The 13513-nt window shown below is 40.9% G+C and overlaps 1 protein-coding gene across 2 annotated transcripts in view; it reads right to left on the minus strand.

Annotated features, from left to right (window-relative positions):
- The window catches only part of GLB1 (galactosidase beta 1), an 82878-nt gene that overhangs the window by 37196 nt on the left and 32169 nt on the right, over positions 1 to 13513 (minus strand). For both annotated transcript variants that reach the window (XM_081072439.1, XM_081072440.1), the window contains exons 7-10: positions 13335 to 13393; positions 11745 to 11866; positions 11618 to 11658; positions 6604 to 6716 (exon numbers count right to left, since the gene is read on the minus strand). In XM_081072439.1, coding sequence (XP_080928565.1) covers positions 6604 to 6716; positions 11618 to 11658; positions 11745 to 11866; positions 13335 to 13393 — 335 coding nt within the window. The remainder of the gene's footprint in view (positions 1 to 6603; positions 6717 to 11617; positions 11659 to 11744; positions 11867 to 13334; positions 13394 to 13513) is intronic.

Raw genomic sequence — 13513 nt, forward strand, 5'->3', positions numbered from 1 at the left:
CCACGTACATCAACATTTTAATGTAAACTATGGAATCAAAAATTTTAAGCACTCCAAGAGAATTTATTTATACTACTAGAATGGGGGAAGCAGTTATAAAGGAGAGAAGTAATACAGTTGACTACATGAAAATTCAAGATTTTTTTTTACAGGCAAAAATTACCCCCCAAAACCAATAAAGAACCCTCCAAACTGTGAACAAAAATGCCACAATTATAGAATTGTCAGATTATAAAAAAGCCAAATAGCCCAAGAGAAAAACCTCTGAAAAAACCTGAGTATTTCATAGAAAAAGAAACACAAATGGACGATTTGTATAGGAAAGGATGTACAACTCTAGTACTCATCACTAGAGAAATGCAGTGTTTTCTTTTAAAACTATCCTTTTTACATATCAAATGTCAAGGTAAAAAGTCTGATAATTCATAGTATTGGTAAAAGTGTGGGGAAATAAGACTCAACTGACACAATTGTATTTAAGGGCTATTAGGTAATAGCTATCAAAATGTTAGATGCAAATAACCTTGACTCAACAATTCCATTTCAAGAATATTTCCTGTAGTTTTCCTTGAACTGGTATATGCGATATCATTTAAAAGTTGAAAATAATCTAAATGGCCATCAATCAGAAACTGATTAAGTAACTGGCAATAAACCTAAATAGTATAATAGCAAGTAGCCATTAAAGAGAATTGAGATCATCTAGGTTGAGATGGCACACTAAACATACACATCTAAGTTCAGTCTTTCCCAAACACCAATAAAATACCCAGAAACTTAGTAGATTGAAATAACAAATGTTTATTATCTCACTCAGTTTCTGGGGGTAAAGAGTCTAGGGGTAGCTTAGCTGGATGTTCTAGTTCATGAACTCTCCCAAGGTTGCAGTCAAGCTGCTGGCCAAACAGTGAACAGATTTTTGTTTACGACATTTACACACAGATCTAAAGAACAGCAAAGGAGACAACAGCAACAAGATTTTGGAAAGTGGAAAACGCAAATCAGTAGTAAGGAAGCCAAATCCTAACCTGGAATGGGAGAAAACAGAGAACCAATTCAATTTGACTGCAGACACACCAAAAGGCTCAAAATTGGCAGCTCCGGATACTTCTGAAACTGGGAGGTACAGGTGCTAAAGTTAGGAGGATTGGATGAAAGCTATTTGTAAAGCAGTTTGATCCTCAGGTTTCTTCCCCCACTCCAAGCCAAGAGTTCTCTCCAACTCTAGGGCACATCAGAATTTCCTGGGATACTGTAAAATCCTAGGTTGCTGGCCCTACCCTCAGAGTTTCTGATTCAGCAAAGTTTGCATTTCCGTCAAGTTCCTAAGTGATTGGGATGCTCTGGTGTTTGAGAAACACTGCTCTATGCAATGCTTTCTCCCACCTGGGCAAAAGATTAGAGATTTATTCTGTGGAGAGGGGAAAGCAGTCTTTGGGTTCAAAGTTAACCTGTACAGTTGAAGACAAGTTATCATATTAAAAAAGGGGGATGTGATCATGTACACAGTAAATAGTAAGTACCACTACCACCACCTTCAACCCTGCACCAGGGCCCAGAGCTGGCGGCTAGCCCCTTACTCCTAACAGGCAGGAGCCTGGAGACATTTCTCTTGGAAATAAATCTAAATAGCCATAGAGGAAACATCTAAAATTACTTTGTACGTTTTATATAATTAAATAAAATTAAATTTAAAAAGCAATCTCTAAAAATCAAAAACCATAAAAGGAAATGAATGAACCTACCTATTTATTTGGTTAGCAGCCTAACCAAGCCTACCTGTGATTCCAATGAACATGGCTTCTCACAAATCTGGCCCTGAATGTAGGGGAATGTGGTGGTTTTAATGATATGTTCACAATTTCTCTGATATCATTCCCTAAATAAATGGATCTTAATTCCCCGAGTATGATCTGGGCTTGCTTTAGTGAAAAGAATATAGTAAAAGTCATGTGATATCATTTCTAAGTTTAGGTAATAAAGAAATCGCCATGTTGGAGGTTCTCTCTCTCTCTCTCTCTCTCTCTCTTCTTCCCCTCATCATTGACTAGAGGGGAAGCCATGTTGTGTGCAGCCTTACGGAGAGTCCCACATACCAAGTAACTGAAGCAACCTGCCAGCAGCCATGTGAGTGCTGTTAGAAATGGATCCTTCAGCCCCAAACAAGTCTTCAGAGTCTGCTGCTTGGCCAACAGCTTGACTGCAACCTCAGGAGAGTTCATGAACTAGAAGATCCAGCTAAGCCAACCTTTGATTCTTTACCCTCAGAAATTGTGTGAGATGATGAACATTTCTTGTTTTAAGCTACTAGGTTTGCAGGTAATTTTTTACGCAGCAATAAATAGGAAAGAAAAAAAAAATCTCCTTTGAAAATTCATATCCACAACTACCCCTCACAGATATTTGCAACCAGAATTCACACTACTTTGTAGTACAAAAAACGCTCCTAATCTATGGATTTAAGTTGTAGTGGTCCTGGTATGTTTCAGAAACAAATGTTAATTCTCTCTGGAAGAACCCACCTTTCTGCCAAAACCTCAAAGAATCTCTAAGAATTAAGCTCACAGTCAAAACTCACAACACACACAAAGAAACAAAGCATTGTGAGCAAGAGCTCAGAGAAACTATAGGGAGCAGAATCACACAAAGTCTTTAGGTGCTGGAGTAAGAAATACAGATATATAATAGAAGCATCTGTACTGTGTTTAAAGAAAAGAAAAGAGTATACATAGAAGGAGAGAACAAGAGACTTTAAAGATGACCAAGTAGCTTTAGACGTGCGAATGTGAACTTCTAGAATGAAAAATATAATTTAATAATTCAATGGAGAGGTTTAACCTCAGAATTTATAGACGCCAAAGAAAAAACAGAATTGAAGACCAATATATCTGACGATAATTCAGAATGACACACAGAGAGAAAAAGAGGTTAAGAGAGAAGGAGATCAGAAGGTCTAACTAACATGTAATTAGAATTCCAGGGAAAAAAAAGAGAGAGAGAATAGGGTAAAAGTAAATAATTGAAGAGAGAATGGCTTAAACTTTTCAGGACTAGTAAAAAAGATACCAAGCCACAAATTTTAAGAAGTTCCAAAAATAACCAAGAGGCATAAATAAAAAGAAATTTATACTTCAATTTATCACAAAGAAACTACAGATCATCAAATATAAACAGAAAATGTTAGAAGCAGCCGAAGAGGAAAGACAGACTGCCTTCAAAGAAGTGACAGAGTGAGAATTATCTGACTTCTCAACAGCAACAATAGAAACCACAAGTCAGTATGCCGAGGGAAAATAACTGTCAATCTAGAAAAACTACATTTTAAAAATGAGGGTAAAAAAGGACATTTTTCAGACAAACAAGAATTAAGATAGTTGACTCACTAAATAAAATTCTAAAGAACAGAGAATTTCCTTCAGACAGGAGGAAAGTGATCTCAGATGGAAAGGTGCAAGACAGAGTAAAGAATAAAGGAAGTGTGGTACTAGGGCGAAGATACTAGACTTTTGTCTCAAACTTTATATTCATATATCTGTCTACTCTACGTCTCTACTAGGATGCATGCTAGATAAGTCAAACTCAGCACATCCAAAACTGAATTCCTGATATCTCTGCCCCCTCCACAATGGCAACTCCATCCTTCAAGATGCTCAGGTGTATCTTAACTTTACTCTTTCTTTCACACTCCACCTCAGAAATGTCTATCAGTTCCACTGTCGTAAGACAGTCTGACTACAACCAGTTCCCACTACCTTCACAAGCCACAATCCCCTCTCACCTGAATGGCTGCAAAAGCCTTCTCATTGGTTTTCCTTTTTTACCATTGCCCTGGCATCCCAGAATCTAGTCTCAACATAGCAGCCTGAGTCATCCTTTCACTGCTCTGCTTAACTCTACAATGGATTCCTATTTCATTCAGAATAAAAGCTTAAGTCTTACAAAGGCCTGCCTATAAGGCCGTATGGGGTCAGTTCCCCATTATGTCTGGGACGTCATCTCCGACTATTTTCCACTTCACTAAATGGGCTCCAGCCACACCAGTCTCCTTGGTAGTCTTTAAAACTGCCATGCACTTTCCCACCCTTTCACTGGCTGCATTCTTCATGGACTGCTCTGGACCTGGATATCCCATGTGGCTCTCTCACCACCTTAAAATCTTTGTTCCAGCTTCACTTTCTCAAGGAGGCCTATATACACAAAGCAGCTAAAACCTCACCTGGCATATATGGAACTTGCTAAATATTTGTGGAATTATTTGTGAATAAATGAACAGTGTGGGTAAAGTCAAACAATGTCAGAAATGATTATAATAATGCTTTATAGATTTATAGGGATGTAACTGGAATTAATGTGAGATAAAGTTCTGGCTATATGGAAGAAGTATAGATTACTGATTACTTTTAAATTCTCATAAGTTACAGCTGAATGTTAAAGTTTTTTGAAAACTGGACATAAAGGAGTCCATACTGTATGAACCCATTTTTATAAAGCAGAACTAACCTATGGTGACAGAGTTGGGATAGTGGTTAGCTCAGAGGACGGGAAGCTAAACTAGAAAGGAGCATGAGGAGCTTCTGGGGTGCCGTGTGTTGGTTACAGGGTATGTTCACTTTGTATTAATTCACTGAGCTCTACATTTATGAGTTGTGATTTTTGGGGATATGTATTTTACACTTTAATAGATGACTAATAAAGTAATAAAAATATAGTGAATAATTTCCAAACTGGGGTGGGGCAAGTGAAATAAGGAAAAAAATAACTCAAACAATTCAAAAGAAAGTAATAAAAAAGGACAGAACAGAATAGATGGACAGATTATTATAAAATAAGATGGTTGAAATTAAGTGATGTGTATCCAGAATTATAATGAATGAGAATGAATAAATGTACCAGTTAAAAGACAAAAATGGTTAAACTAGATTTTTTAAAAATCCAGCTAAATCCTGTTATGAGATACATAAAAACAACAACAACAAACAAACAGATGTAAAAAAGTTGAAACTAAAGCAATTTGAAAGACATACCAGGTAAATATTAACCAAAGGACTGCAGATAAGCTATATTAGTACAAGACAAAAACTATTTTAAGGTAAAAGGCATTATTAGAGATAGAGTATTAACACATAAGGATACTAAATGATTTAATTCTCAATTTGCATACCTATAACATGGCTTCAAAAAGTGACAAGGAAAAACACATAAATACAGCTCTCTAAATAAATGATGGATAAACTAACAAAAAAATTAGAAAGGATAGCAAAGATATCAACAGCACCATTAACGAACTTAATCTAATGAACACATATATAGATGATATCCAACAATTATAAAACCTATAATCTTTCCAAGAACACATGGAATATTTGTTCACATTGGTAAATATCAGGTTCTGAGATTTGTTTCAAAGAATTTCAAGGGATTGGCATCGTACAGCCTACATTCGCTAACCAGAATGCAAATATCTTAGAAACCAACAAACCAGAAAAATATGTATGTTTAATAATTGAAAACCTTACTTCTGAACATTTGTAGAGTCAAAGAGAAATCAAAACAGGCATTTTTAGAAGCAAACTATAATATATTACATATCAAAATTTATGAGACGGAATTATAGCAGTACTTGAAGGAAGTGTATAACCTTGAATATTTATATTAGAAAAGAAAAAAGGCTGGATTAAAAAGATAAGCTTCAAATAGAGGAAGGAAATAATAAAGATAGGAACAGAGCGCTTTGCATCAGAGAAGAGACAGACATACGAGTCTTGGGAGTCATCACTACAAAATCTGCAGTGATTAAATCCATAATAAAAAAAACAACATGAGCAACATTTAACCATACATTTGAAAATTTGGATGACTAGACAAATTCTTAGATAAGTATAGATTATATTTTTCAGTATGTTTAACCTATTTCATAATATAGGTTTTAACACTTAGGCTTATATCGAGACTATAGTATATTTAAAACAAAAAAAAGTTCATACCATTTACAGGCAGAAAACCTTTGTTTTTTAACTTCAAAACTCAGGTGACTGAGCAGAAAAACTGTGGGTTCTTTTTCTTTTTTAAACCCACAGGAGAGACAGGAAACCCCACCTGGGTGCTTTAGATGCCTCAAAAGGTCACACCGTCAAAAGGACTAAGCAGTTCAGGTGGTAGGACAGAAGGAAACAGCAAACGCTGCCCCAAATAGAAAACTGAAGCATTGCTGACAGCTCACATTTGCACCATGCTTCCAGTGTTCACAGATTTTCTCTCCTGCACAGCTATTTACGTGGACTCACATTTTCTTACCTTTAGTACAAACAATAGGAATGGCTACCACTAATTGGACAACGTGTGGCAGGACTACACTGGATACCTTAACGTAGGTTCTTTTTAATTCTTATGACACAACCGGGTGCTGTCTGTCCAGTTTTACCAATGAATAGACTATTGGACTAACTTGTTCACAGGCTCACTCTTAATCAGGTGGGGAACAAGAGTCAAGGCCAAGTCTATCTGATGCTTCCCTTCATCTGTCCTTTTAGGAAGTCTACAGAGCACAGGGAGCCCAAGGCAGGCTCTAAGACCAGCCCACCGCAACGCATACAAAGCACTCACCTTCTGAATAACGTCTCGCACAGCAAAATACTTCTGGGTGAGGTCCCCTGCTTCGCTCAGGGGGGCGTCATAGTCGTAACTGGTGGGCTGTGCTTGGTAGGGCATGTTGGCCCCTGGAAGACACAAACGTGCCACTGGTTACTACCGCAGGCCCTCACCTGGGACAAGTTCTTTGGGATTCATGGGCTCAGTATTGTGGAGGGAGAAAATAAAGGACACATTTGAACCAATTGGTTAAGTAACTCAGGATGCAAGGTTTAGAGAAATGAGTTTCTTCCCACAGGAGGCCCTCGCCAAGCATCTTTGAGTCTAGAGAGCACTTTCACCATCCACTCAGTGGAAGCTCACAGCTGTGACAGCAGCAGACATCACTGCCACTAAGTCAGCAGGGAATCTGAACCTCCTCACAAAACCTGCTCAACGTCTCACAACCAGTCATGGCAGGGCTTATGGCATGAACCATATCTTGGACTGTCAAGCTGTGAACTTTTTCATGACCTCGAACCCTGTGGCTGAGAAAAGGTCAGTGGTGAACGCACAGGTGACTGGGCCACGGACCGGCAGAAAATGACTGAGGGTAATCAGACCAAACAAAGTGGGAGATGACTGCACGCTGACATTAACTCAGAGATTCAGATGTAACCTTCAGGCCTTTGTAATGTCTGCGTTGACTGTAGGGGGTGCCGTGCTGTGCCTCTCACATCCCATCAGTACCAAAGCACTCATTAGTCCCCCTTGCTGAAAGGAGTGTTGGCTGCTGATGGCTCTCAGATGTATCCCTCTCTGGTCATCGGCCTCTGCTGCCTTGCCCTTGGTTACAACCCTCTCAGGATAGCCCATAGCCAACAACTGACCAATGTGGGGATATAAAAACCCAGTCCCCTTGCTTCAAAGGGCCATCCCAGCTCCAGAGCTCCTCTAGAATCGGCTGAGCCACTTTTGAAACTGCATCACAGTTTAGCGTCTTCCTCTGCTCACTCCTGCTTCCCACACTCTCTTCTAGGTATTTGTGTGCTCCTGAGAGCACAACCCATTAAACTTCCTGCTGGGTGATCTCCCTGTTTTCCAGGAAATGGACATGCAACAGAGACCAATAAATAATGTTAAGACTGTCTATACGAAAAGGCTAGAAAAGCAAAAGGTCTTACAATTATTGCCCAAGGGGCACAGCCTAGAACGGAGGCCCTCAACCTTGAAACAGATGATATTCACAGGTAAGAGACTGTGTGCAATATTGGGCAGTAGTCCTATGCTAGTACTTAGAAAATGGACTCATGCATGACAGTTACATGGAGGGCTTGTTCAAACACATTCCTCAACCCTGCCTGAGATTCTGAGTCAGCAGGTCTGGGGTTTCTAACCTGAGACTGCATTTCTAACAGGCTCCCAGGTGACACTGATGCTGCTATCTGCGGACCAGCAAGGCTCTGTGCCACCCCTTTCTCTTCTACTCCGAAGAACGTTTTGCAATGCCAAGTGTGTGAGAATAAAGTGATCTTAGGATAATCTTATATCCAACCTAGTTTTTAAGTAAATGAGGCACAAAACCTGAGTGTTCACCTATGATTTAGTAACAAATTCCTTCGCGCAGTCCCACAGCTCACAAATGATGGAGCCACCTTGGATGATCCTGCTGGTGGTGAAGTTGACAGGAGAGCCATGCCAAGTATCAGATCATCCCCGTAAAGACTCTTTTTCATTAGTTCTCTGCACAGAATCTACGTTTTGAAATACCTAAGCCACTCAACCAATTGAATTCATCCAGTCATATTCCTCCCCCCCTCCCCTCCTTCTTATTAACCAGAGACAGCTGCCTACCAACAGGTCTGCCCACCTCTGGGGATACATGTGATAAAACACACATCCTTTGCTGTGAGATGAAAAAAAAAAAATCGAAAGAAAGAAAACCACATCCTTTTCTGCAAGGAGCTCACCTTCTTCTTTGTGATCCCTTCTCTAGTTCTAAAGTGGTAGTGAGTGTGCTGCTCCGTGTTAGTAACTTACATCTTTCGCTCTTTACTAGACGGCGTGCCGCTTAGAAGTAGGTGTGGCCTTATTGACGGGAGTGATGCGTCCCGCGTCCCCGCCCCGAGCCAGGACCGAAGAGGACCTCTATAAGTGGTTGCCAAGGTGAACTGAATATCTTTCGGAAGCAAACTTTATAGGCCAAGGGAACCCAGGCTGGAAAGCTGGCCCGTGGGTTAAAGGATGGACTGGCAAACCGAGTCTTTGTTCTAGTTCCATCAGCAGAATCCTTCTCTGGATGTCTTCAGACCACTGTAGTGTCCACTGCTCCCTCAAGCCTCCTCTCGCCACGTCAGTGAGTGTGAGGTAAAAAGGCAAAGAAACAGTAAGACCACTCCTCAGCTCTCCGCGTTGTGTGAGAAGTGCAGGACAGCCTGGTGTCCGTAGGGGGCGCTCACACAGATGAACGACAGATGGGGACACACACAGGCACGGTGCAGTACGCGTACTTGCAACGAGCATGGGCACCCACTTTGGATAGGATGAGCAATGAGCTCATGTTTTACTCTCACAGCTCTGCTCTGGGAAGCTGGCTTGAAGAACAGCTTCTAAGAAGCACAGACTGGCCCTCCCTCACTTCCCAAAAGAGACCAGGCCACAGGACGAGTCAGAGAGGCCTGGCATTTATAAGAAATGCTGATTAGGGGGCTGGCGCAGGGGCTTCCAGCTGCAAGGGATTATCCAAAGGGTAGTGACCTGCTTTCCAAGACCTGAGTTTGGATCCAGGCTCCACCTCTTGCCAGCTGGATGGGAAACATGTGGACTTGTTTTGTATCCTGCTTTTCTTATCTGTAAAGTGGGTGGATAATCGTAACCGAGATGAGGACTAAATGGGAACACAGAGGGAGAAAAGAGGCTTTTTTTAATTATGGCAGGGTCAGGAGCCAGGGAGAGGATTAAAGACAACTTCTATTTTCTCAGTGGTAGCTTTTATATTGTCTAAATTTTTAGAAAGAAGACTGTATTGTTTTAAGTAGGACAGTAAGATATTTAAAAATTATATCATGAATAGCAAAGCTCCAAAAATTATCGGTCTTCATTCCTGGATTGGATGACTGGAATTCCTAGCTACTAAATGAAAAAAGGCATCCCAAAGTCTTAACTGTTTCTAACAAGAAGACAGACACACAGAAATGATAATCTAAAACTTCGGTTACCAAACTTGCACATTAGTACCTTTTAAGCAGAACATTTGAGGTTTGCAATATCTCAATTTCTTGGCTCTAATAATTGTAATAACACTAATAATATGTGTGGGCCAGACCGGTGGCTCAGGCGATTAGAGCTCCATGCTCCTAACTCCAAAGGCCGTCGGTTCGATTCCCATATGGGCCAGTGGGCTCTCAACCACAAGGTTGCCAGTTCAATTCCTCGAGTCCCGCAAGGGATGTTGGGCAGCTAAGATTGAACATGGCACCTTGAGCTGAGCTGCCGCTGAGCTCCCAGATAGCTGTTGGTTGGAGCGCGGGCTCTCAACCACAAAGTTGCCAGTTCAATTCCTCAGCCCACAAGGGATGGTAGGCTGTGCCCCCTGCAACTAGCAATGACAGCTGGACCTGGAGCTGAGCAGCGCCCTCCACAACTAAGACTGAAAGGACAACAACTTGAAGCTGAATGGCATCCTCCACAACTAAGATTGAGAGGACAACAACTTGACTTGGAAAAAAGTTCTTGGAAAAAAGTACACACTGTTCCCCAATAAAGTCCTGTTCCCCTCCCCCAATAAAATCTTTTTAAAAAAAACAAAACAAAAACAATATGTGTAAGCAAAGCATTCTCCTAGCCCACCCCACCCTGCACAAAAGACAGCAGTTCAAAAGAGAAACTTCTTTAAGCACAGATAGTATCCAATTATAGATCCGAGGAGATTTAGGCCCAAGCTAAGCCTCCAAAACTTACAGTAGGACATCTTCAATGATTCAGAGAGAAAAATACAGATGTGAAGAGAGGTGGGGAATGAGCCTTAGAGAAAGGCCAATATTGCATGATTTGTATTTGTAAAAATCAATGGCTATGTACAGAATTTTGTCATAATTTTTCCCATAAAAAATTCCCATAAAAAACACACCAAACACATAAAAATGTAAAATCATGCAGCTGCTTTGGAAAATACTATGGCAGTTCCTCAAACTCTCAACGTAGAGTTACAATGTGACCCAGCAATTCCACTCCTAGGTATACACCCAAAAGAACTGAAAGGGATTCAAACAAATACTTATACATCAATGTCAATTCATTATTCAGCCAAAAAGTGGAAACAACACAAATATCCATCAACTGATGAGTAGATAAACAATATGCTCTACATTCATACAATGGAATATTGTTTCAGCAATAAAAAGGAATGAAGTACTGATACAAGTACTGGTTGAAGTTTGAAAAGATTATGCTAAATGAAAGAAGTCAAACACAAAAGACCACATATTGTATGGTTCTAGTTATATGAAATGTCTAGAATAGGCAAATCCATAAAGAGAGAGAGAGTAAACTAATGGTTGCCCAGGGCTGAGAGGAGGGAGAGTGGGTAGTTTCTTGGGTAGTTTCTTTTTGAAGTGACACAAGTATTCTGGAATTAGATGGTAGTAATGGTTGTATAACTAAATACCACTGAATGGTACACTTTAAAATCATGAATTTTATGGTATGTGAGTTATTTTTCAACAAAGCAAAAGTTTAAAACCAAAAAACAACAACCCCAGAGCAGAACATATGCACAAGTGAGCCATCATCACCAGACACTGTGACTGAGGCCTGCCCAGCCAGCCTGGTTTAAAACAAGAAGGTTTCTAACTAAATGCACAATTTATGTCCCTTAAAATTTTTCAAAAAGAAAAATGATTTAAATTATATAGGCAATTCTTACATATTAGAAAATTTAGGAGAAGACAAAATCAGAAAATAAAAATTGTCTGTAGGCGCACCCACCAAAATTAAGCACCGGAAACCTTCTAGTATGAGCATCTACAAACAGATATTAAATTGCTCTTACCGTTCCAATAGGCAAAATTGGTTCCACCTATAAACATGTACCTACAAGGAAACAGGAGAACAGACGATATATCACTGTGAGCTCCCAGATGTGCAGGGTGCCTTCCCCTCCAGAAATTAAGACTCACAAGTTCACATTCGCCCCACGGGCAAGAATATCATGGAGAGAGGACACTACCGCTTCAATCGTAACTGTCGAGTGAGGTTGACCCCAATGGTCTAACCAGCCAGTATAGAATTCAGAATTGATCTAAAAAGAGAAAGGGATGTGGAGCTTAGAATAAAGTTGTGACCATCAAATGCTGGGGCTTCCCTGTAGCTATTGCCCTAGGTCTCCACCAAGGGACAGGTGGAAAAGGGAGTTGACATGCGCTGCTTAACCCAGAGCTGGGGGACCAACGAGGACTTCCAATAACAGCATTGCCCAAACTCGGTTCTCAGGCACCAACAATACGACAATACGGGTATTCCCGAATAGTTGTACATGCACCAAAATTTTGTTCATCAATCCCCAGTTTATATATGGTAGGAAAGTTTGTTGGGCAAAAGAGTCGGGAGGCAAAATACTGTTATAATATAATCAGCTCCAAATTGACCCTTGAGGTGAATCCAGATTTTCAGATCTCAGGCTCACTTAAAGTGAGGTAAACTTGTCCAAATATTCTGCAAAGCAGGCCCCAAGCACTTCATGTTTCTCTTGGGCATTACATGCCAAGCCCTTCATCTAGATAAGGAAAAAGAAATCTGGACATGTTCTGTGGCCATCTCATCTCAGGAAATAGCTCCACCCAAAGTCTGTGAATGTGGATTCTGCACAGTTCACTAAAGCAGTGACCATGTTCAGAAAAGGCTGTTTTGTACAAAGGTTTGTACACAGGTGGGAAGCCTGACTTGCTGCAGAGAAGGCACAAGACATAACCCCTAAAACTGGGCCGAGTTACAACAACAACGAGTGTGGAGAAGGGAAGAGAAGAGCAGAGTGGTAGGTGGATGAGCTATATACACCTGCCTGGACCTTGCCACCAGCTCCCCCTCCTCCTAGCTGCCTATGCAGCATGCCGCAGGGCCCTCCAACTCAAAGTCTACTCAGCAAACCCACATCTCAAGGTCACCTGGTTGCCTGTCAGAAAGGCAGAATCTCAGGCCCAACCCCAGAAGATCAAAATTTGCATTTTAATAATTTCATTAACCAACGTCACCCCAAATAAATTTAACTTTAAAACGTTTGCATTTTAACAAGATTCCTACGTGATTCATAAGCATATTAAAGATGGAGACGCTCTGTCACAAAGAGCTCTCAAGAAACACAGATCTGACTCAGATTCTGGCCTTGCTACTCTCCAGTTGTACAACCCTGAGCGAGTGACATGTTCTCTGAGCCTCACTGAAAGTGGAGACAATACTACTACTTATGAGAGTTGTCATGAGGACCAAATGGGATGAAGTGTGCAAGAGCAGAGCCTGGGGCCACGCAGGACATTCGCGTTAGTCCCCATTCTGTTGCACTCCAGTGCAGGGCCTCAGTTTCAAATAGGAGCATTGCTGTTGGTCATTCATGTGTCCACAGGGTGATGTCCCCACAATCCCATCAGCTGCTGAGCCTGGAGCCAGAAAAACCAAGGCTTTCCTCCTCCCCTTCCACAGCATGTAATCTCTCTCTCCCAACACCTGTGAAGTTGGTACAAGCAGTCTCTCCACACCTCACTCCCAGTTCTTACCAAGGGTCCTTTGGGTTCATACTTCCTCTGGATTAGGAAAGCATTTGTGATGTTGGCACCTGAAAATAACAAGAGGGAGAAGAAAGGTCAGTTCTGGAAAAGACAAGAAGTTCAGTAAAAAGAGCCCTTTGTTGGACTTGAGCCTGAGGCCACGGCCTGTCCTCAGGCTCCCATGGGCC

This window comes from Rhinolophus hipposideros, assembly GCF_964194185.1.
Source record: "Rhinolophus hipposideros genome assembly, chromosome: 14".
Lineage (NCBI taxonomy): Eukaryota > Metazoa > Chordata > Mammalia > Chiroptera > Rhinolophidae > Rhinolophus > Rhinolophus hipposideros.